Source organism: Ciona robusta, chromosome 2, assembly GCF_009617815.1.
Source record: "Ciona robusta chromosome 2, ASM961781v2".
Taxonomy (NCBI): domain Eukaryota; kingdom Metazoa; phylum Chordata; class Ascidiacea; order Phlebobranchia; family Cionidae; genus Ciona; species Ciona robusta.
Genome location: NC_143236.1, coordinates 1,575,603 through 1,597,842, shown reverse-complemented (window position 1 = coordinate 1,597,842; position 22,240 = coordinate 1,575,603). Strand labels below are relative to the sequence as shown.

At 38.8% G+C, this 22,240-nt stretch overlaps 6 protein-coding genes across 9 annotated transcripts; 2 read left to right on the top strand and 4 right to left on the bottom strand.

The window, feature by feature from the left end:
* Positions 1-15: 15 nt before the first annotated feature.
* Positions 16-4,840, bottom strand: LOC149739640 (synaptotagmin-15-like). The gene is made up of 10 exons (XM_089872287.1): positions 3,570-4,840; positions 3,338-3,497; positions 2,802-2,934; positions 2,559-2,679; positions 2,257-2,365; positions 1,463-1,612; positions 1,189-1,356; positions 837-963; positions 602-757; positions 16-444 (listed from the first exon to the last, which is right to left on the bottom strand). Exons 1-10 carry the CDS (start codon positions 3,632-3,634, stop codon positions 218-220), a joined length of 1,416 nt encoding a protein of 471 aa, XP_089728413.1. The 5' UTR covers positions 3,635-4,840; the 3' UTR covers positions 16-217.
* A 1,902-nt stretch (positions 4,841-6,742) lies between these two features.
* On the top strand, positions 6,743-10,246 carry LOC149739639 (PDZ and LIM domain protein 3-like). 2 transcript variants are annotated; one of them, XM_089872293.1, is made up of 11 exons: positions 6,743-6,900; positions 7,053-7,204; positions 8,291-8,362; positions 8,445-8,483; positions 8,553-8,576; positions 8,673-8,837; positions 9,060-9,227; positions 9,283-9,379; positions 9,499-9,536; positions 9,606-9,812; positions 9,946-10,246. In XM_089872293.1, exons 1-11 carry the CDS (start codon positions 6,808-6,810, stop codon positions 10,091-10,093), a joined length of 1,203 nt encoding a protein of 400 aa, XP_089728419.1. In that variant the 5' UTR covers positions 6,743-6,807; the 3' UTR covers positions 10,094-10,246. The 2 variants fall into 2 exon arrangements, with proteins under 2 accessions (XP_089728419.1, XP_089728420.1); XM_089872294.1 differs by lacking the exon at positions 8,673-8,837.
* On the bottom strand, positions 10,229-12,059 carry LOC149739638 (uncharacterized). The gene is made up of 3 exons (XM_089872296.1): positions 10,983-12,059; positions 10,725-10,863; positions 10,229-10,615 (listed from the first exon to the last, which is right to left on the bottom strand). The coding sequence occupies exons 1-3, from the start codon at positions 11,624-11,626 to the stop codon at positions 10,295-10,297; spliced, it is 1,104 nt and encodes a 367-aa protein (XP_089728422.1). The 5' UTR covers positions 11,627-12,059; the 3' UTR covers positions 10,229-10,294.
* A 144-nt stretch (positions 12,060-12,203) lies between these two features.
* LOC149739637 (uncharacterized) lies at positions 12,204-13,476 on the bottom strand. Of its 2 annotated transcripts, none has more exons than XM_089872313.1 (4): positions 13,208-13,476; positions 12,933-13,082; positions 12,733-12,866; positions 12,204-12,628 (listed from the first exon to the last, which is right to left on the bottom strand). In XM_089872313.1, the coding sequence occupies exons 1-4, from the start codon at positions 13,361-13,363 to the stop codon at positions 12,514-12,516; spliced, it is 555 nt and encodes a 184-aa protein (XP_089728439.1). In that variant the 5' UTR covers positions 13,364-13,476; the 3' UTR covers positions 12,204-12,513. The 2 variants fall into 2 exon arrangements, with proteins under 2 accessions (XP_089728439.1, XP_089728438.1); XM_089872312.1 differs by having other exon boundaries at positions 12,204-12,614; positions 13,208-13,475.
* Positions 13,477-15,838: 2,362 nt separating this feature from the next.
* On the top strand, positions 15,839-19,061 carry LOC149739636 (4-galactosyl-N-acetylglucosaminide 3-alpha-L-fucosyltransferase FUT6-like). Its single transcript, XM_089872292.1, has 2 exons — positions 15,839-16,287; positions 17,572-19,061. The coding sequence occupies exons 1-2, from the start codon at positions 15,872-15,874 to the stop codon at positions 18,410-18,412; spliced, it is 1,257 nt and encodes a 418-aa protein (XP_089728418.1). The 5' UTR covers positions 15,839-15,871; the 3' UTR covers positions 18,413-19,061.
* LOC149739635 (proto-oncogene serine/threonine-protein kinase mos-like) lies at positions 19,050-22,226 on the bottom strand. 2 transcript variants are annotated; one of them, XM_089872279.1, is made up of 11 exons: positions 21,672-22,226; positions 21,445-21,596; positions 20,980-21,370; positions 20,837-20,919; positions 20,617-20,720; positions 20,437-20,526; positions 20,193-20,361; positions 19,896-20,023; positions 19,706-19,803; positions 19,512-19,628; positions 19,050-19,402 (listed from the first exon to the last, which is right to left on the bottom strand). In XM_089872279.1, the coding sequence occupies exons 1-11, from the start codon at positions 21,907-21,909 to the stop codon at positions 19,284-19,286; spliced, it is 1,689 nt and encodes a 562-aa protein (XP_089728405.1). In that variant the 5' UTR covers positions 21,910-22,226; the 3' UTR covers positions 19,050-19,283. The 2 variants fall into 2 exon arrangements, with proteins under 2 accessions (XP_089728405.1, XP_089728404.1); XM_089872278.1 differs by having other exon boundaries at positions 19,896-20,029; positions 21,672-22,224.
* Between the last annotated feature and the right edge of the window lie 14 nt (positions 22,227-22,240).

Genomic DNA, 22,240 nt, shown 5'->3' with positions numbered 1-22,240 from the left:
TTTTTGAGAAGATGATTTATCAAAACGCACTCTTTTTTTCAGTCACAAAGCGTGTACAAAATACAGTAGAAAAATGGTTTGAAGTTGACTAAAGGGAATTGAGCTAAAAAATAATTGCACATTCGATAACGAACTGGCAAAAACTAAGTATAATGGTCACAGGCAGGCTCGATGAACTTTCAACAACAATGACGTCATCATTGATTATGCTCATCGGTTACTGGTTGGTCACAACCTCGGACAGTGTATGCCACCTAGCGATAGATTTACTAGGTTGTGCCATCATTTCTTGCCAGTGAAGAAGTTGTTCGCCACGACAGTACATGAAGGAACCAACTGAAACTCGGCCATATTTCAGCTCTGCTCCGTAGCGTCCCCGCGTGACTGTGTTTTTTAAAGTCGACGTCATCTTATGCAGTGTACCGCGACCACCGGTAGTGATGACTGTAAAAGAAGATATTAAATACATTAAAACAATTTAAAATTTGTTTTTTTGGGCGCACGCAGTATCTGGGTTTCCAATGAGGGCAAACCCAAAGAAAGATTCGCAAAATATAAGCAAGTTGACGCCATGTATATATACATATATATGTATACCCACCGTTCAAGAGCAAGCATGTCTGCTCCATGTCTTTGGAAGTGACTTTGAACGAGAACGATTCGTTGTACTGTGGATCTGCTGCACCGTCTTGAGTTGACGTGCGTTTGGACTTGATTACATTGTGTCCCTGTGTCAGAGAAACTTTAACGTAGATACCTGTGTATAAATTACCTGTGGTTAATTATACTCTTATGTGTAATGTAAAGTTGTTATCATCACATAGTTGCTTGAGTACCTGTGGCGTCGAGATCCATTTTTCTAAGATTTCTAGCTTCTTGCACGACGACGTTGAGGCGATTCATTCTCGGCAGATACGTCAATAAGATTTTCAACTCTCCGAGCGAGGTGCCAGAGTCGCCAGGCTGCAAAGCATTTCACTTAATTATTTTCTAGCTGTCCAAGACCATTAGCCGAACTCGATATCCTACATGGTTGACAACCTCATTTGTTTCATGACGTAGGTATAAGACCTTCTGCGTTTATTGATCAGATCAAGCTGAATTTAAATAAAGGCAGGTGAAACTTATTAATATAGTCCCGTTGTTCTACCGCTCTAGTAATTAAAAAACGACTAAAACATTTCTCACATGGGCGATATCGTCCAGGTCTCTCCAAAGAATTTCATTAACCTTTATTGGATCAACGTCGTTTAAGCCAACCAGAGCGTGGCCGAGTAAGTGGCGAGTCGATCTCTTTTTGTCGACATCGTAAACCGACATCCGTAAACTTCGTTTTTGCAATTCTTCCTCGGACACCTTACGAATATAATACGTATGTTAATACTTTTTCTAGCGAAAATCATAACCTATAAACATTTCTTGGAAAAGTCAAAAATCATAACCTTTAATGGAAAAACTGTACCTGGAAAATAAATGTCTCGTTGAAAGTTGGATTGCAATTTCTAAGTTTTACTTTAGTTTGTTGCGAAATTCGTTCATCTGGTAGGAGAAATATCTTTACAAAACTGTCAGGTGGGTTGTTGCTTGGGTGTCGAAGGGGTAGTTGTTTCACCTGGTAATTAGGAGAAACGAGAACAATTATTTTTAGTTTTTTAAAATCATGGTCTGGTATGGAAACCCCCGCTTCGTGTTATGAAGATTGGACTCAACAGGTCTGGTAAACAAAATAGTTGAAGGATTTCTTTTCAAATGAACCGGAACTCCAAAAGCCCCAATGCTCTCGCATCAGCGGATTTTCAAGCGTTGGTATTTGCATGATATGAATGTACTACATATGCCCCGCGTACTAATATACCGTATATGATGTATACCATTTACCATGTTATTATTCACCCTCAATGACTTTGCGTTGTCAGTCAAGGGAAAAGGAAAACAAGTTTACAGTTTTACAAATTCCAAGAAATGTATTGATCAACAAGGAAGAAACAAAATAATTGAATAATACATGGAGTGATGGACTTTTATTTATAGGGAAATTCAAAACATGTTTGTGGGATTTAGAACTCTGACAGAAATTGGATTTTTTATTGTGATTCTTGCGAACTAGTCAATCAAAGCTTGAGGAATTTTAAAAGCAAGTTTAGCGTTCTGGTTATTTATTCAAGCCGCTCTATGTAAGATGGTTAAACAAAGCGTGAATGTTGCCGGTCGATACATACGCATGTAATCCTTAGAACGCATGTTAAGTAAGCTTACCTTCACGACTTTCACAGTCAGCGTTTCTACAGCGGCATCATAAACAACGGAAAACCACATTCGACCGCATCGGCTTATCGGGAGGTCGATGTCTTGATTCTCGGTGTATCTGGAAAGCAATTTGATCATTTCCGTAAATATGGTACCTAGAAAAATATTTTCAGCAAAATATTCAAATGTAGAATTTCACTCTAAATATTTATTAGGTCTCGTCCTTACTAAAGTGCGGCCTCATGCAGAAACAATTAAACGCTATGCTTGCTCGTGCACTGAGTAGAGGTTTTGGGCAAAGTTTTACATACTTGTAAAGTTCGGGTTGAATCCGACCTAAAAAGCTGTTCTTGGATTGTTCGATTGGAGATCGGGGTACGTCACAGGTCGGGGAATTGGAAAGGTAGTCTCCGTTTGAAGAACTTAGACTGCCTGTGTGGTAAACTACAATTATTACCATTGGTACGCGAATGACTTTACATGTCTTTTATTGCAACAATGCTGTCTGATGTAAAGTGACTTAAATACTGTACATGGTAAACTATAACTCTCACCTTTTGGCGATGGCTTCTGGCTCCAACTGTCAACAGATAAACGATCATTCGATTGGTAGAAACTGACACGTGACAGCGTTGGCGATCGTGGGTAACGGGTGATGGGAGATCCATTAATAATATCGGATTGGACCTGAAATCATAAAATTACAAGTTGAAATATTACAACTGAATCGTTAATAATCAAGTTTTCTTATTCAAATTTTAACAATAATCGTTTATAATTGATTTATAGGTTGTATTTACGGTGGGGTAGAATGGGACACCTTTAGCACATATTCAGTATCCAAATATCCGGATCGCGTTTTAAAAAATTAACAACGGTCAATGGTAATCGTGAGGATTTGGTTGTATAATTATTTAAATGTGTTTTGTTTAATCTGACAAAAAGAGAAGAAAAAAGAATAAATAGGTGTCCAATCTTTTCCTACCGTAAATATAATCTAAGTCAATTATAAGTATAAAGATTATTGTCAATATTTCAGTAGGAAAACTTGATTAGCATCGATATCTTGGAAGATCAGCTTGCTACGAACCTGAAAGCTTTCTATGGTGGGTGGAAGTTGAAATGGTATTATCTTATCCTTTTTTGTAATCACCGGTGATATTGCAATCGGCGTTGTCTTCCGTGGGCTTGATGGTGGTGCGGTGATCAGTGTCTTAGGTACCACGGCCGATGTTGTCACACTTTTTTCGCTGCAAAAAAGGCGTATAAAATACTAGTTTTAAACGTCGCAACTAATATTAAACTTGAGGATTAAAACTTACTCTGTGGTTGATCCGGGCATACTTTCCTCACGAAACTGCTGAAATGCCCTTTTTAGGCTAAGCATTATCGTAGTATAACAACGACAAACTTGGTTTAGTAAAAATCCTAATTTTTCTGCAAGGGTAATATACAGGTATTTTACACCTTGTTACGTCACGCTGTGCCACTCTGGTATTGCAACAGCCTTTAATGTTCCCTACGCACACATCTACCTTTTGGAACAAGAACCAACAAATCCGTTCTAAAACCCCACACAGTAGAAAGTCCATTAAAGCTAACCGCTTTACGTCATCAAAGTACTATCGTTATATTACTTTGTTTACTTAACGACGCATTACCAGCCGAGGCGAATACATGAAGCCGCATTATATGGATAACAATAACTTTCTCTATTGATCTAAAGCTTTGAATCCTCTTACGCGACCACCGCGGGGTTTGGCATCCAGTATAACTACGAAAGCGCGGTTGATGCTTAAATACAGAAACCCCACGCCAGCATGTCTACATTGTATTTCCAGCAGATATCGGAGGCTATACAACCTGACTGCGTGCTAGCCACAATGCCATAGTAAGTCCTAAATTTTCGCCACATTAAGCTGGCATTACTGACCATCTAATAGCGAACCGGATCTAGGCTACTGATGTGGCCACTCATAACCAAGTGAAGTGTCTTTGTCAACAACAGCGCAAGACTAAGTGTTCTCGACGATGTATAATAATTTTACTCATATTATTGTTTTGTCTGGTTATAATTATTTGCTGGTGGGTATGCCAACACGAAGTGCCGTGCGCAGCTTAGAAGTGGTTTAAAACAATTCCAAAAAGCATGTACCATAGCATATGCCATTGGCAAGTTACGAAACTGAAGTTTATCGCCTGTTGCATCAGAAAGGTTCTGAAAGTGCAGCAAGACCCTTAAAATTGTACCACCACCTTATTCGCTTTTGCTACATTTGTTTATTCTTCGTTTAAAATAGACCATCACCTTTTATTTGCTTTCGATTTCTGTCTAAACGAACACGACATTAGAACTGTTGTACCCCGCAGTATAGTGAACAAACAAGGCATTTCCGACGCTTCAGCGGATCGAACACCGACAGGTGTTTTACTGCGCATTTAAAGGTCGAGAAACATTGCTGCGTTGAAGAACAAAATATATTCGTTGTCTCTACAAATAGTAATACAGAGCTACATATACCATCCAAAGAGGCCTTTCTCACACTCGAAACAAAACTGGGCTAAACATAAAGCGCACCTCGGGTTAACCTAGGCGAAAAAGCTGCCAACCGCTTCGATAGAAATGTGATTTTCCCCATTACGACTACCTTTATATAACGCCACGGACTGGTGCTTTTTCTGTCGACTCAGTTTATTTATTTTTGATGTTCGGTTTCACCGCAAAGATTCCGACCGGCGACCGCAGCGCTCTGTTGCAAGTGGGCGCTTTCTTTACCTTTTCAGATTTTCGTTCTTTATATAAAACTAAACTCAAAATAACGGGCAGTTCTCCTTAAATTGTTTCTAATTATTTATTTGTATTTAAACCCAGTGGCGGTTTCCCTGCGGTTTATCGTGGATAATTTAACACCATATCATATATATATATACATATACAGTATTTACAGTAAGGTGGGACAAGATGGGACACCTATTCATTCTATTTTCTCGTCCAAATTGGTAGTAAACGAAGAACTTTCAAAGAATTAAAAAACCGTATCCTCACAACTCCCATAGACCGTTGTTAGTTTTTTAATGCACGATCAGGATATGTCGATATTCTGTGCTAAAGGTGTCCCATCTTCCCCTACCCTACAATATATTCATTCTTTCATAAATATACCAGTGCTTCTGGTCACCCGCAATACCCCAATTGCTTGCTAAAAATTAGATTTTAACTTATAATACCGCGTGCGTATATAAATTAAAAAAAAAACTGAACCGTTCTTTGGATAAAAAAATAATATCTTTATGTTTTGACTTTTAACGGTTTTCAACCTAAACCCACCCACGCACAATTTACCTGATTCCAGTCATATTTTTCAGGTCAAGTTCAACGGAAGACTGATCTTCTTCAAAATGTTCGTAATCTGCTCTGCACCACCACCTAGCAGTCACGTGCCTTCGGTATCTCAAGACCAACAGTGCTGCGAATGCGAGTACTGCAACAGCGGCGAGGGATACAACTTCCAGGACAGTATCTGGAAGTGAAGGTTATTCTAAAAACACGTAATTGCCCTTTTTTATAAAACTACCATAACATTTTAATTGGTAAACAGGATAGTCAAACTTTATTAAAAGTTTTCGTAAATTGTCTTACCTTTTGCTTGTATTTTACTTTCGATTTGTTCGTTCCGAAGAACCCCAGTGTTCACGACAGCTTGGTCAGTATTGGCCGTTCTCCAAGAATATAATGCCGTTGACGCCATTAACCTAACATACGTAGAAATATAATATTTTTATTCTATTCGATCGATGTGTTTACATTGTTGTGCCTCCTATCAGTTGTCAGCATCGCTGTTTTTGGAAACGCTTGATTTTTATCTCGCATGAAAAAGTTTCATATAAATCAACTTGGCAACTGGGCTGTGTTGACTTTGGTTTGATTTAAAGTTGTATCAGGTCGAGAATACCCGGATTTGTATAGCGAGCTTTGGTGACTATGACGTCAAATATCTTGTTGGTTCAAAAATCATTTGTTTGGAGGTGAAGGGTCTTTCTCAAATCTTAACTGGGTACTTGTAAGGAGTTTTCCCATGTCTAAATTTGCTATTATATTGTGTATCATATTCTATAAGATTGAAATTGCTTTACGCAATATTGAATCAGTACGATTTTGCTGAAATCGAAACTTATCATCTGGTCTGATGGAATCGGGTCTTGACCTTTCGCCCTTTGCTACCCTTTTTCAATCATGACGCGTGATGACGCCTTGTAACAGCAGATGTCGTCTTGCAATGTACTTTACAGATACCATCAGTTAGTCGCCTCTGCCTCTTTTCTGCAATGGCATATCAGAATGGTTTCTTCGCCCACATCGAAAGACCTATAAAATTGAAGGTCGCTTTCAGTAGTTACTTACTATTTTCATCGTATGGACATGTAAACTTAGTTTTGCTAATTATAAATTAACAATAGTGCGTAAGTGCGGATTAGTAACTTATAGAGCAAACTTAATGGGATTATGTTGCTTTTAGAATTTAAGATCAAAGTTTAGACTTTTAGGCTGCGTTCATAAGGATGCCGTATGAAGTTTCGATGTCTGGTGGAAGTCCATGGGGCTTCAGGCTCACCGGTGGGGTCGTTAACGGTACCCCGGTCACCGTTTCCAGGGTAACGTACACACTTCATTACAGTAAATATTCGAGATATACTAAACCTTTTGCATTTTGAATTAATTTAAAATGTGCGACATGATGATAAGAATTCGATTTTTTTGTTTATGGTCTATTATTTAGTTTTAAATACACAACAAACAAATTCAGGTCACCCCTGGTGGTAAAGCTGCCCAGGCCAATGTAATGCAAGGAGATGTACTTGTGGCATTGAACGGAACCTCCATTAGCGACATGGACTTGCAAGAAATCATGGAACAAGTCAAGATATCAGGATGGACAATTCATTTGACTCTTTTGAGGTTTGTAGTTCATTTTTCTGTGGTTCAAATGAACAAACCAATATTCGGTTATTTAACGTATGGGAGGGGAATTTCTCTATAAATGTGTAACTCATGATGTAAGGAAAAGGGTTGTTCTGGTCGATTTCGACACGAAAATGGTTTTAGGGTAATTTAAGAAACGGTGATGTGGTTCAAATTGTTTTATATTTCATTTGACGCGTTTTTGTCCGATTGTATTTGTGGTGTCCGATTGTATTTGTGTACTGAACTGCGTTCGGAGCAACCGCAACATTTTACGTTCAGGAAATACTGAAACCGCTGACCCAAGGCGTGTAAAATGTAAATAAATCACATACTGAGTTAAAGTCGCAAAGAATAACGCCTTCCACTGATTTCTAACAATCAGTAGTTTGATGACGAAGTGCAGACCTGTTGTCGGCTATTTTTGTCCGTTTCATCACGTCACATCACGTGACATAACAGTGGCACCCTATATAACATTAGGTGCGGACAGCTGACTTTGCTCGTGGTGTATAAATTAACATTTTTTCTCAATCAGGCCTCATGCGCTTCATTGTCTTGGACTAATTTGCGGTTTATACGTTTACAGCACATTGAACGATTTTTATATATATTATAACTATAGGATGGGGGAAGATAGGACATCTTTAGCATATAATATCTATCTAAATATCCAGATCATATTTTAAATAATAAACAACGGTCTATGGGAGTTGTGAGGATACGGTTTTATAATTTTTGAATAGTTTTTGTTTACGACTAAATGGGAAGAAAATAGAATGAAAATGTGTCCTATCTTCCCCCACCCTATTACATGTGTACATGAACACTACTTTTTTAAACGTAAACACAATATTACGATGGAGACGAGGAAAAACCTTCAGCACGTAATATATATTCGTGATGATACGGCTATATAATTCTTCGAGTGTTTTTTACCACCTAAAAATGCCCTATATTACCCAAACTGCTGGACAGACGAGATAAGAAATAATAGCATGTCCCATCTTACCCCAAATTACTATACACGTGGTCAGAATATGAGCCATATGACATGAAGTTAACATAATACATTTCGTGCAGCCAAGAGGAGATCGAACACTCATCGCAGATGAAGAGAAAATCGGAATCAAACTTCACATCCGTAACTGAATTGTGAGTCTGTGATGTAACTCATACGCGTTTATTTTTAAATGTATATAATATTAAACTTATTTTAACATGAAACTTTTAACAGAGAACGCCCACGAAGCCAGTTGGCAATGACACCATGCAGGTAAATACGGCTGTAATAAGTTATTTTTGTATTTTATTCTAAATATTAAAGCATTACTTTATTTTTCAGTGAACGGCCGTCAAGCAAGTTAAGGTAAGAATACATTTACTGGTCTTCGATATACGTTTTTTATAAGTAACGTTGTAACTGCTGGGGTAAAATTTGGTTGGTCATTCGTTTATCGGTTAGGCTACGATCTGTTGATAAAAAGATTATGGGACGAAAGAAGAAAAAATCCCCACCCATTCCTCCCGATAACCATGGCAACCATAGAAGTAATAATAACATGCCACGAATTGTGATCAAAGTTGGTGGTCGTGCGAATAATTCGCAACCTATAGTCGACGATTCGAGGTTGGTTAGAATTCAGATGCTTCACGCATCTCACCACGCACATGCTTCACGAACATGCATGATTGCACACGATCACTTTTGCATAAGGGTCAAGTCACACACTTACTCACTCAGCATCAAGTATACATAGAGCTTAATTAGGCTATATCTTGCTGCAAGATCTTGAGAAAAATATTTGACCGTAAACGATTATGTAACTATCTTTGTGGTGATTTCACGCAGCTTCCACAACGGCGATGAACCCATTTCGCCAGTGAAAGCTTTCAGCGTTGACAACGTCAGCGAACGAAGTGCGAGTCCGCAAGTCGCACCGAAGCCCAAGCCACGTAAAACTGTGCAACCGCAAGAGGTCGATATTGAGCAAGAAGAGGAATGTACCGAGCAGTCAAGGTTGGCAATAAATCCTCTAATTTCAACCTCTTAATTTATTATTTTTTGGTTGCAGTAAACCGGAAAAGAAGGTCCCTGATTTCATTAGAAGACAAATCAAACCGACGAAGCCTTTGCCACAGGAATTCAAACCTCAAGTTTCGTGGCTCCATGTAAGCTGTCCAGATCTTACTCTCTTGTATTTATTCTACTTTTCTAACTAACTTTCTTTTCTATTGCATTTCTTCTTCCTTTCTTGCTTTCCTTTGAACATGGACATTGATGAAAACAGAACAAGCTTCGATTAAAATTGAAACCAGGACAGGCATTGTTAGTTCCTTTTCCTCTTTATTTTACCGTGGCCTGAAATATTAGGTTACTAACTTTGCTTCTCCTCAGAACTGACCCCGGTAATTCACTGAAGGCTGCAGCAGCTGCTTACCCTTGTCAACCTATTGAGATCGAGGGTCCAGTGTCAGCAACGATTGTGCATGCCCAGTACAATACACCGGTCGGTATGTACAGTGCCAACCAGATCGTGAACACGCTCGTCACCACAGCGCACGCGCAGGGTGCAGATGTCCCAGAACCACAATCTATCTTTGGGTAAGTCTACATTGTAACAAATTTAGTGTGTTGTATCTCCAGGAATTTGTTAACAATAAAAATGTGTATAACTGATCCAAAACTAAACATAAGACGTAATTATGTCTCTAAAAAAATATTTTTATCACTGCAGAGACCAGGAAGTACCAGTTGATACAAATACACCCGTGTTCAAGCTAGTGCACAAGTCTGAGCGATCTACGCCGACTCCAGCTCAGTCAAGATCTATTCAAATACTGGATGCCCTGTTGGACTATGAGAACGGAGACCTGAAAATCTAAGACGTGGATCGCATTGTATCGTGTAATGCCTTTACTTTGAAAGTTTACCTTTAAATGTAAATATAAACTTAAATTTGGACGCAGAATTGCTTTTCATTTTTTTGGCTACAACATTTGACAATAATATAAACCGAATGAAGTTACCGCATTTTATTTCATGACCTCACAAACTGAAACAGTTATGACGCACTGAGGTGTCTGTTACGTCATAGTCGAGTAAGATTCTCCGTGTAATGAAGTTCCATTCGGCTTTTTACCGTTACCCATTACATCATTCACGACTCCCTTTAAAACGTCTATGTCACTTAATACCAAATCGGCGGTGTCCCCATTAGCTTGCAATTCGTCATCACTTTCTACGTCAAACTCGTCGGCTTCATCATATACGTCACACTCCTCACTTTCCTCTTCGTTGCTCCTCCCACTCCTCTGCTCTAATATTTCCGATTTCAAATCAACTTTACTCAAATGCGTTGATGGTACGTCATCGTTGATATCAACGTTCTTCGTAGGTTCGGGAACCTGTTACATGGAAATTTCTTACGCCTTATTTACGTAGTTAGTTAAAGCATTATCGCGGTATAATGCGTGCACGTCATTTACATATCTATCTTACATCATTTTATCTTACATTATTCCACGTGTGTAAACATCGATAGGCTTCGGTAAGCTGTTCTAGTGCCTTGGCGTGAAAAATCATGTCGATCTCGATGTACTGCTTCAAAGACTGGTGAAGTGCGTTTGTCCTTTTCTTTACCGCTTCGGAGTATCTGAAAAGTTAAATTTTGTTACCTTACGACTGTCATTGTAGTCGGCATATATATTGTGCTGGTGATACGATGGATATTTTGTTGGTCATGCACAATATAGTGCTGAATATAAAGCTAACCTTAAGTTAACCCGGTCCACGGATGCTTTTGTCAATTTCTTGGCCTCCTGAACTTTTGCGAGTTTCATGGACACTATCCATGCTCGATTACTTTGTTTAAGCGCTCTTGTGGAAGGAGAGTGAAAGCTACTTCCTAATGAAGACTTCATGGGTTCTATAGTACACGCCTTATCGTAACTGTACTTTGCCCTCGATTCTTCTAAGATGCAACGCGACGCATCTTTTAACAGCGTCTCTACATCTTCCTTGAGAGCTGGGAATTCCTTTGATGCCCGAGAATCGTAGTCCTCCAAAAGCTTGCTCTCCAATCGTTCAAGGCTTGTTTTTCTATAAGCTTCAACAGTATACAAATGACGTGTGGTTGACTTTAACGCTTCTGAAATGCCGAGCAACGACGTGAGCGGATTCGAAAAGTAGTTGGCCAAACCAATTATTTGTTCAATCATGATTCGGTTTCGTTCCAAAAGTTTACGACGTCTTACGATGATCTGCTCAAGAGAGTAAACCAACTCCTTTCTCTTCTTTTCGGGTGTACTAATTAGGTCCAGAATCGTATTTCTGATATTTTTAAGCTGTTCGAGAGGAACATCAGATGACAAAGGTTTCTTTTGATTGGAATCATTTGCTTCTTCGTGATTTTCCATCTTGAGAAAACTATTCGTAGCAAGTTATGTTTATTCTTTAATTTTATCTGTGTGTGGACTTGGTTACTAAGCCATGTCTCAAGGTTTATTTTTCTTAATTGTTTCGTCATAATCGCTGAATGCATTTGGAAAGTGCAGACTTGACCAAGTTTATCAAACGAGAAAATTTCGTGTTAAATACGATAACCTTCGATCAACGTCAACGTGGAGCTTAATTTTATTCATAATAAAAACACCCGCGCCCTTCGCGTAATAATCAGCGTATAAGACGCCAAGTCTGCAAATTTCAGCTGTGAAACAAGCTCGGGCTGTAGAGAGGCATTTGCGATGCTTGTGCCACGCGATGTGTTTATTTTAGTTGAATGACGATTAGTTTGTGCAACATCGCATTTAACGTGACTTCTTCCCATTAAGTTGATAAATCACGAAATATACAATGGAAGACAGTAGTAGGCTTTTGACTAAATGCCGTGTCCGGACAGTTGTGATAAATGATGCGTTCTACATTCATGTATAACCTACATTATTCATTTTCCGTTGCGTTCGAATTACCTAACAGCTATAACAATATAGTGTCACGCTTGTAATACTAGACAGGTTGTATTATGACATATTACATTCACTTTCGTTATTTACAACAGTATTACTCAGCATTAAGAAGAAATGTAGGTTTTGTACATATATGCAAAATGTATTATCTTAAATAAGGGTTATTTGAAAAATCGATAAAGCTAACGAAACACGAGCTGTTTACTTTCATAGAGACGAAGGTTTTCCGAAGCCTACGTCACTTAAAACCCAGAATTCAATGTTTACATCGGGTTCTGGCATCTCTTTAAAAGGTGATGTGCCGTCTTTGTCTTTGTATGTTTTATAGCTGATAGATTTCAGCACTCGGCCATTCCCCAACCGCAGTAGTGCTTGCGAATCAAACGCGGTTGCCACAGAGAGCACTGCTTTTCCCAGATTTCGCGCCTTCTGATGAACTCTATGAATACGCATCTATAGCACCCATATTGTGTATATAGTCATATCTATTTTATATATACAAAATAGTACAATATAAATACGTGCTAAATTTATTAAAATATAAAAGTCTGGCATACCTCAAACACAGTTCTCTGTCAACAGGGGTATCGGATAAGCATCGTTCAGAAACAGCCAGCTCGACCAGCACGGAAGATTCGAAAAGCTCCGCTTCTTCTGACCCTTTTCCAAGATCTTTGACCTTGTCCATTATCTAAACAACAGGTTGGTGGAGAAGTAGACAAAATGTAATCTATAAACGTAACTCATAAAATCGTACTCGTAAAATCCTGTTCAGTTTTATTGGATTAAGGCCATCAATAACATCTCGGTGAAGTTCTTTATTTGCATGTGAACACAATACGAAGCCATAAAGTCTTCCTGTTTTCCTATCAAACGCTCCAATGGAAAGCTTGTGGCTGATAATCGTCTAAAAATAAAAACTTAAGTCACTAGCTTTTACAACCAACATAGCGATTTGCTGCGTAATTCGTTGCCTAGTGCTGGTTAAACACTCCTTATTATTATGTTCCTTTAAAATGTTAAATAACTTACTTTGATGTATACTCTAAAGAATGGAAGTATATCAGCCTCCGTCATGCACATATACTTGTACAACGGATCTGTATGACATAGCTCCAAACACGCCAACCGCGCAACCGATTTCGCGTCCTTTCTGTTGAGATTTCTGTATAAGACTTTTATAGACATTCTACTAAAAGATATCAGACAGTCAACTTGCAAAGTATGCACTTGTCTATCTTATGTCTTCTCCGTTGGACGATTAGCATTCAAATGCAAGAGTGGGTTGTCGTAATCGCGTAGGTCAATATCCGTATTAATGACGTCATGCGGGTCAAAGCATGTCGACAATGTATAACCACTGAATCACGTGTAATCTTTAATGTGTCGGGGTAACTTTAATATAAAGGCCATTGCGTAATACACTACTTTTATATGCTCTCTTAGATCAGTGACGCGATGAAGCTGTATGGGAATGTGTTTATTCAGCGCCTTTCTTTGCGCGGTGAATGGGTATCATTCACGCTCCTCGGCCATTATCTTTTGGCCCTGCGTGAAAATATCCAGACACACAGACCCACCGTGCTGCTCGACTGAGCGTGACCATAGCTGTATAACTAATGGTCCACACTTTTGTTTAACACGGTCTGCGACGCTTTCGAAATCTCAGAATTCTAGTGAGCTGTCCAGAATAACACTGAACCTGATTTGCCGAAGTTATTTTAATACAAGAGTAAAGCAAATTTACAAATTAATATGAGCAAACCAGTCGTGCCGATAAACCGGAAGACAATGTCATGATTATTCAAGGGCGACTACAGGCGTGTTTGGTAACTGGATCAGAGTATTTTTTGCAGAATAGATTTTGCATGTACAATGCTTAATTAAACTCGGGTTATATTTACCTTTGTTTAATGTTTAACAGCGCAGTAGTAATATGCAATGAAACAGAACAAACTGTATGTTACTCCATTTAACTGTGTGATTTCAGTTGAAGCTATGTTTGACAGCCAGCTACGTTGTACTCGAATAAAACTCGATTTCGATCCTTCCCGTGGCACCTAATCATCTGTATATATGTGCCAACACTCAGCAGGACTTTGTTGTTGACGAAGGTTACTAAGTTGTGGGCCTAATCATTATTCTCGCTTCCGCGGTTTTTCCGTGTATTCTGAACAGGCAACGAGGCGCAGTATCAAATGATTTAGACCCATAGCCCACACGTACGGTTTAGAATCGCTTAAATGTACAATAATATAATGCGTAAGCAGAAACAAGTTTAGCTTATAGGTTTGGTCAGTCCAATTTGAACAGAACAAGTGAGACAGTATATCGGTTATGATGGTGGTGTAAGCGCTTTCTCAAGTCAGCAAATAAAGCGTGTGTATTAGGAAGCTTGCTGTGTAAAGGGAATTCATGTATGTTTAGGAATAACGTATAACGATTTACTATAGTCTTATACAAGTTAAATTATGTATTAGAAATGCAGCTAAAATACTCGTATGCAAGCTAAAATATTCGTGAAACTAAGCTTTTGCACGTTAAACGTTGCTATTCTGTCCAGTTAATCATTAAAGAAGTCTTTAAATTGTTTGGCAATATGTCTGCTACATATAAGTATAAGGGGACACGGCAAATTAGACAAAATATTGAACCTAAAGTAGAACGCAAAGCTTTGTGAAAATTCGTTTCAACTACTGTTTCTTTCAAAGTTGTTTCTGATCGGAATCAAAGTTAGTATAGACCGGTATAGACGTTGGTATAGACTAAGTTGGGAAACGGACTGTAAAACAATGAGTCTTTGTTTTCCATCGTCGCGCGTGCTATTTAACACGTATACCCTGCAACGAAACTTAAGGTTTCTTGTAAAATTTGCCTAATACCGAAGTGACATTGAAGAAAACGATACTGAGTCACTATTTTTGGTCCTCTCCTTGAATAAATAAGCCACCCTTTCTAGGTTCCAGGGATTTAAATCAAAACACGCGATTACTTTATTTGCTGGTACTTAAGCATAGTTAGGAGCTGCATGTCCACTAATGTTGGATAATAAATGTAGTGAAGAATGGCTCTGTAGATTCGTAGGTATGATCATATATTATTATGTAAACTAAGCTGATTGCTGCTAGTATTAATCGCCAACGTAAAGTATACCGTAAATCACACTGTTCGCTAAAAACCAGTCTAAATACTACAATTTACTCCACATTAATTCTTGGATTTAATATTATATACCAAGATTTATATTGGAACTTATATTTTAAATGTTAAAACAAACGCTATACATGTTTTCTAACTTTGTATCGCTTACAAGAACCAAATAAACACACGCCGACCATGCATTTGTATGGGCGATTTACGCTTTGTGGGATCCGTAATGGCGGACACAAGCGCTGTTTCCTGACGTGACGTTGATCTGAATTAGGCGTCAAAATTTGAATGTTGTTTCGACGCGACTGCCAAAACAGCACGAATTGATACTTCCAACTAGCCTGCCTTGATCTTTATAACGCAAAGTATCGTGCAATGCTTCACGGAATTTGTGCTTGCTCATGTGTGTTATACACGCACAGGGTTTACTAGTGTTGCACATGCGTTTAGAACTTAGCTATATCGTTTTAATTCAGAGAAATTCTTTAAATCATTCTTTTACTTCACTTTCAGGAAGGACAAATAGTTTCGATTGCGTATTAAAGTATGAGGAAAGCGATTCGTTTCGTGCGGAGACTAATTGTTGGTTTGGCGATATGCCTTGGAGTTTACGTCATTCATAGTAACGTATGGCAAATCGTGCAGTCCAAACACCCGCGTGATACCAGGCTTATAATAAACAATGTTGAGATTGCGGAAGTGGTCAGGAAGCAAGCAACTATTTCCCACAGCCTTCCTAAAGAGTTTGTATTCGATGAAGAAGATATGAAAGATGAACATGGAAACCCTTACCATATTATTTTGTGGAACGACCTTTCCGGGGTACCAGGCTACGTGGCAAATCCGACCGAATGTATGGGTAATATCAGCTGCCAGATATCGTACAACAAAGGAGCAGCGGCCGACGCCCATGCCATCGTATTTCCGATAGGAGTTTCACGAAGCATGGCTCCAAGTGTAAGGTAAGATGGTGAACTAAACCACGATATTGTTTTTTATTTACCGCCACTATCCCGTCCTGCTTTATTTCTGGACCACGCAACCATTCCGACGTAGTCTTGCGTTAAAGTCGTTCCGGGTGAGTGAGTTTCCTTAGTACAACGGCGTGCCGCAATTTCCAAAGCCCAGTTTCGATAGAACGACTACGCGCGCATATGAAATTACTTTTAACCAAATTCGTATAATTTCAAATTACACGGTATGAAGCTGATCTCATTGCAACAAAGTAGATGTAGTCACCTCTTAATGCGTTACCTCACGATGCGGTAATTGGTCCTCGCTGAAATTACAGTTTAGGTCAAACCGACAAAGGGGTCGAACAATTCAATGAATAGATATCATGTTCTGATGAAAAGAGGTACGGACAATATACCCATTGTTGTCTCTCCGAGCTTTAGGGACAAACCGTTAGTGAATAGAAACAATAATACACTAACCCTCCACATCATATACTTGATATAAAGTGTAGAGTAAGGTGGGGAAAGATGGTACACTTTTGCATTCTATTTGCTCGTCCAAACTGGCAGTAAACAAGAACATTGGTAGAATTATAAAACCGTATCTTCACAACTCCCATAGACCATTGTTATTTGGTTAAAACATCATCAAGATGTTTAAATACGATGTATTAAAAGTGTCCCATCTTCCCCCACCACACCGGTTTTATTCACTACCACACAACGTAGGGCGTATTGAAGGTAAAATCTGTTTTTAGTTCCCCAATATTATTTGTCGATTTTGGCTTGGACGTATCCGACTACTGTTTTTAAGTATTAAAATCGTGTTTAAACAAATCAGTGCTCTAAATGCTCGTCGAACAATATTAAAACGGCCGAAATTTTGAAGTTAGCAAGTCTACACCATCACTCCAGTAATATTAAACACATAAATAAATGTATTTATTATTTGGTAATTCACTCTTAATAATAAATACATTTATTGGTCAAAATTAACAATGTTTCCGAACTGTCTCATCTTACCTCCACGTCTGTGAATTGCTTAAATATCACCTAGTATGCAAATCGTTACCTCCTTGTGTGTTTTTAACATTTTTTTTGATGTTAGTTTTGTCCAAATATTTACTTTGTTATCACTTTTATACTCCATAAACTGAGGTCGAAATGCAAACATAACTTTATTTTAATAAATAAGTCAAAGGGTATCGTCAATACATCATATTACTTATTTTCTTTGCACATATTCTTGAAATATTGGTGAGAATCTAAAGCCTATAGCTTATGTTTTAGAAAGCCGTGGCAACTTTACGCTTGGTGGACACTAGAGAGTCCGCTTCATGCGGGAGGTGATCTGAGATCTTTTGACGAATTCTTCAACTTGACTTTCAATTATCGACTTGACGCTGGAGTTTACGCCCCCTATGGAAGTATTAACCTTATTCTACGTGAGCTGAGAAAGTCGGGTGAAACGGAATTAGAGCCGCTGCTTGAAAGAAAACGAAACTCCGACAAGATGGCGGCGTGGGCGGTGAGCAACTGCTATGGAAAACGAATGGATTTTGCTAAAAGTTTGATGGATGCTGGACTACAAGTAGATACTTTTGGTGGTTGCTTTGGAGGACGACAGATAGGAGGCGGAAGGTACTCTGATACTTTCTACTCTGAGTTACAAAAGTATAAGTTTTACTTTTCGTTCGAAAATTCTATTAACTGCAAAGATTATTTCACCGAGAAGTTCTGGTTTAACGGACTTCGCTCTGGTGCGGTACCTGTGGTCTGGGGTCCTCGGAAGTCAGACATTCTGAAGGTCGCCCCAACGAAATCTTTCATTCATTCCAATGATTTTGATACACCTGGGGAACTCGTAAAATACCTAAAGTACCTCGCTACTAATGAAACCGCATACGCAGAGTATCTTCACTGGAGGACTTGGGTAAATCATCCGGAGAAGATAGAGACGAGGTTGCGGTTGGAGAACAGAGAAAACGATCTTCGTAGTTTCTGTAAGTTGTGCAGTATGGTACAGTCCGATGGCAGGGATCGTAAAAGGGGAGTTAAGTCCCCAGTAAGGATTGTGCATTCTTTAAACGAGGCTTGGATTGGTACAGAGAAGGGTGAGTGCCACAAGTGAATGGCGCCATCAGCTATATTGGTTGATTATATATATTATATATATACAGTATATTTCTATTATGTAAACTATCTTATCAACGACCAAGGAAAGACTCAGTTTCGTAATTATTATAATGAATGCTGTCTCCTATCTTTAAAAAGGTTTTGTTGGGTGCTTTGTTTAAAAGATTTGTTAAGTTATAGTAGGATGGGGGAAGATGGGACGCCTTTAGCACATAATATCCAAATATCCTGATCGTGTTTTAAACAATTAACAACGGTCTTTCGGAGTCATGAGCATACGGTTTAATAATTCTTTAAATGTTCTTTGTTTACTACCAAATGTGACGAGAAAATAGAATGAAAAGGTGTCCCATCTTCCCCCACCCTACTATGCATACCAACAAGGTAGCATGAACAAGGCATTTTTGTAGAAAATTTTGTTGTTAAACTAGGTTAAATGAATCCAATTGCTATAAAACGCGAGCTTTGTGTTTGCACAACATTAACGTATATTGTGCGCGTCTGTTGTGTAATTATCACGTTGCTTCATTACTTTCGGTTCGTCTCTTGCTCTTTCTACTTTGTTTTAGATCTTTAACCATAACTATGCATTATCGGTGTATTGCACTATGTTCTTTAAATAAAGTACGCGGTCAATTTTAGAATTATTTTATTGCATAAGGGAATCAAATGTGAAGGAAAAGTGAACTTTAATCGGAGAGGAAGTCTTACAGTGCATACAGCAGAAACAATATTCACACAACAGACAGTACAAGGAAGTAAAGTAGCGACACGAAAGAAAAAGGCAAATCAGTATATGTACAATATAAATTCTCTCATCGGTCCAGAAAACACTTTGAATTTCGGTTTCAGTAATCTTTGTTGGCCTAGCACTTTGCTAATGCGGCTATAGCTTGCTCTGCAGTAGGTCGAAGATCAGCATCAGCATTCCAACATGACGTCACCACATCGAAATATTGTTTCAGCGAAGATGCCTCGGCTAAATCTGCAATGTTTAATTACCGTGATTGAATTTATAGACACAGGAAATGGTGATTTGGTTTTGTAATTTGTTGCCCTTTCTTGTACAGGGGTGTTGTATATGCACTACATACCACAGTAATCCATGTAATCTGGCATCTTGGGTCTCGATCCGAAGGCGACGACTGAGAAAACCGCTGCGTGGTTGTGTTGTCCCGCGTATGGCTGTTTGCGACTCCATAACTGCCAAGCTGCGAAGCAAATTTACATTAAGTTTCTCTTACACTTTTAAGGCTTTGTTATATCGTGTTTGTAGATGAAGTCTCACCGGTTATGCCAAAGGAATATATATCCGCTTTTGTGGTCGGGAAGAATCCTCGCAACAATTCAGGCGCTCGGTATACGAACGTGCCCATCAAACAAGATCTGCGAGATAAATTAGAAATTAGAAATACAGAAAATATATAAAACGTGACCCTTAAAGCTCTAAGTAAACGTGGTCGTTGACTTTTACTTACGACGAATGGGCGGAACCAGTTGATGAGAATGACATGTAACTTGTTGATTGATTGATTGCAGAATCACAGGCTTGACTTGTGTTTGCATCACGATTATCAAGACTGATTCCACTTCGGGTTGTATTCAGCTGTGACTGTAATTAAGAACCTCTATTAGAATTACAGCTCCGCTTTTAGGAACATTATTAAAAAAACCTCCATAAACAAAAGAATCTTTTCTTGTAGAAAGACGCAATGCAAAAAATTATGTTGAAAGTACATTAGCTGGATTGAAGCGTTATTCGTGCAATGACCTACCATATTCGGCTGGTTCAACCTCGGACTTGAGATCGACATACAAGAACCAAAGTCACAAATTTTGCACGTGTCCTCTGACGTCACAATCACATTACTTGGTTTCAAATCAAGATGAACCAATCGGCGTTCATGAAGATACGTGATGCCTTGCAATATGTCGGAAGCGAATCTGTAATGAGTTTGTTGGTAAATCGATTGGAAAAAAAACTAAATATTTTTGACAAAACTAACTTCAGCTTCCTACCTTATTTTTCTGCCCATTGATATTTCTTCATCGGAATTGTTGAGCAATTGGGTGAGATTACGGTTTCCGGCATGTTCCATCACTACATAGCTACATACAAAGCATGATAAATTAGTTATAATAACAATACAACAAAAAGTAAAATGGTGAAAAAATAGGACAATAACATAATTAGTATACCATGTGTTGGACGGGTTTTTATTTTCTGGTGAAAACGTCGGTTGCATCACTACCAGAGTTCGCACTATGTTCAAATGTTGCAGTCGAAGTCCGTACATTTCACCCTAAAACCAATAGAGTTATTATTGCTAAAAAGCCACAATACTTTTAATTGGTATTGGCTGAAATGCTTTTTTTTAAATGCAATATTTTAACGCTTGTTATACGAAGAACGACGAACCTGCATAGTTTCCAGAATAGCTTGGCGCGACTTTGACGCGTTCTCCAGTTTCTTTATCGCCACCTTCTGGCCACGGTAGTTGCCTAAAAAGGTGAATAAAATTGAAACGCCTGTTTTTTTTACAACAGTTTTGACAGGATTACCTTCAAATACGCGGCCGAACCCTCCTCTACCAAGTTGGATCGCTGTTTCTAACTCCGATTCATCATCTTCCCAAAAGTACAGTTTTCCGGGAGGACACTGCTCCACGTGTCGCTGGAGGCGACGTGAGCAGCCGTCGGAAGAGCAGGAGTTCCAACGAAAACGAGATTGTGATGACGTCGTTGTATCGGAGACGAATTGTACCGGACTTTCGGCCGTCCATGAGACTGTCGATGGACTTAATGAAACACCACTTAATCGAAATATTTTTCCGTCGTTTTTCGGAGTGTTGGTGGGAGCAACTGATGTACTAAAGACGCTACATCTTCTTCTGGGACATGGAGATCGGTTCTTTGCGGAGTAAAACGAATCCTTGCGTTTTGATGCATTTGGCTGTATTCAAAAATTGGCCATAAATTATTTATCAAAATGATTACTACGCGATCACATTTAATGGTCTCACTTACCTTTGGTTTGTAAGAAAGGCCGTCACTCACTCCTAAATGCCGCTTCCTCGAAGTTAAACAAAGATATTTGTAAGGACTTATGTTCATCTTAACCCGAGAGGATATTTTGCTTGGCGTGAAACTTCTTTGTGGGTAAACTTCGTCCACCAGGCCTACATACACAACATTTGTTACATCAGATTTTGTAGCCTTAAAACAGACAATTAATATAAATATATATTACTTACCAGTGCATCGATTTTGAGCTTTGTGAACCATTGGTGTCGAGCATGCTCCTGGTGATTTTGATTTCGTTGGCGGAGTTCTTACGCTCCTTGCAACGCATGCTGATGTTAGAGCTGGCGAACTTTGAGAGTTTGAGATCACTGATTGATCAAATACAAAAGAACGAGAAGCAGTTGGCTTTGGAGACGCTGATGTAAAGATTCGAGAAAACGATCGAAATTTTGAAATTGGAGATGACATTTTAATCCGATGGTGATTGCAGTTTTCAAATTTCCAAGCAGCTCTTAACAATAACCTTTCAATTGAAAATGTATTACTATAATATTTAACTGTGTCTGCTATAGGTACGATTCCTACCACATTAACTAAACTGATCTTTGCTATATTCTGTACACGCGTATTCCTCGTAAAGGACGATTCTGACTGCACCGCCGCCGGCCGCTAACGGTAACCGTATAAATTAAAGCGTAATTGAAACAACAGAACGTAATTAAATGTTTCTTTTTTCTAAAGAAGGCACGTGCGATGACTGGAAAGACAATTCTTTACAGGAAGGAATCGCTTTTATTTC

Coding starts and splice junctions, on each gene's coding strand:
- LOC149739640 (XM_089872287.1), bottom strand. CDS start 3,634: ATGCTTAGCCTAAAAAGGGCATTTCAGCAGTTTCGTGAGGAAAGTATG. Junction 2,366..2,558: donor ATTCAACCCGAACTTTACAA/GTATGTAAAACT, acceptor ATTGCTTTCCAG/ATACACCGAGAATCAAGACA. Junction 1,613..2,256: donor TGACTGTGAAAGTCGTGAAG/GTAAGCTTACTT, acceptor CCTAATTACCAG/GTGAAACAACTACCCCTTCG.
- LOC149739639 (XM_089872293.1), top strand. CDS start 6,808: ATGCCGTATGAAGTTTCGATGTCTGGTGGAAGTCCATGGGGCTTCAGG. Junction 9,537..9,605: donor TTGAAACCAGGACAGGCATT/GTTAGTTCCTTT, acceptor GCTTCTCCTCAG/AACTGACCCCGGTAATTCAC. Junction 9,813..9,945: donor GAACCACAATCTATCTTTGG/GTAAGTCTACAT, acceptor TTATCACTGCAG/AGACCAGGAAGTACCAGTTG.
- LOC149739638 (XM_089872296.1), bottom strand. CDS start 11,626: ATGGAAAATCACGAAGAAGCAAATGATTCCAATCAAAAGAAACCTTTG. Junction 10,864..10,982: donor GTGGACCGGGTTAACTTAAG/GTTAGCTTTATA, acceptor TTAACTTTTCAG/ATACTCCGAAGCGGTAAAGA. Junction 10,616..10,724: donor GTTTACACACGTGGAATAAT/GTAAGATAAAAT, acceptor TCCATGTAACAG/GTTCCCGAACCTACGAAGAA.
- LOC149739637 (XM_089872312.1), bottom strand. CDS start 13,363: ATGTCTATAAAAGTCTTATACAGAAATCTCAACAGAAAGGACGCGAAA. Junction 13,083..13,207: donor TCTTTAGAGTATACATCAAA/GTAAGTTATTTA, acceptor TTTTATTTTTAG/ACGATTATCAGCCACAAGCT. Junction 12,867..12,932: donor AACTGAACAGGATTTTACGA/GTACGATTTTAT, acceptor CCTGTTGTTTAG/ATAATGGACAAGGTCAAAGA.
- LOC149739636 (XM_089872292.1), top strand. CDS start 15,872: ATGAGGAAAGCGATTCGTTTCGTGCGGAGACTAATTGTTGGTTTGGCG. Junction 16,288..17,571: donor AGCATGGCTCCAAGTGTAAG/GTAAGATGGTGA, acceptor CTTATGTTTTAG/AAAGCCGTGGCAACTTTACG.
- LOC149739635 (XM_089872278.1), bottom strand. CDS start 21,909: ATGTCATCTCCAATTTCAAAATTTCGATCGTTTTCTCGAATCTTTACA. Junction 19,804..19,895: donor ACTGGTTCCGCCCATTCGTC/GTAAGTAAAAGT, acceptor TTTATCTCGCAG/ATCTTGTTTGATGGGCACGT. Junction 19,629..19,705: donor ATATTCCTTTGGCATAACCG/GTGAGACTTCAT, acceptor TTTGCTTCGCAG/CTTGGCAGTTATGGAGTCGC.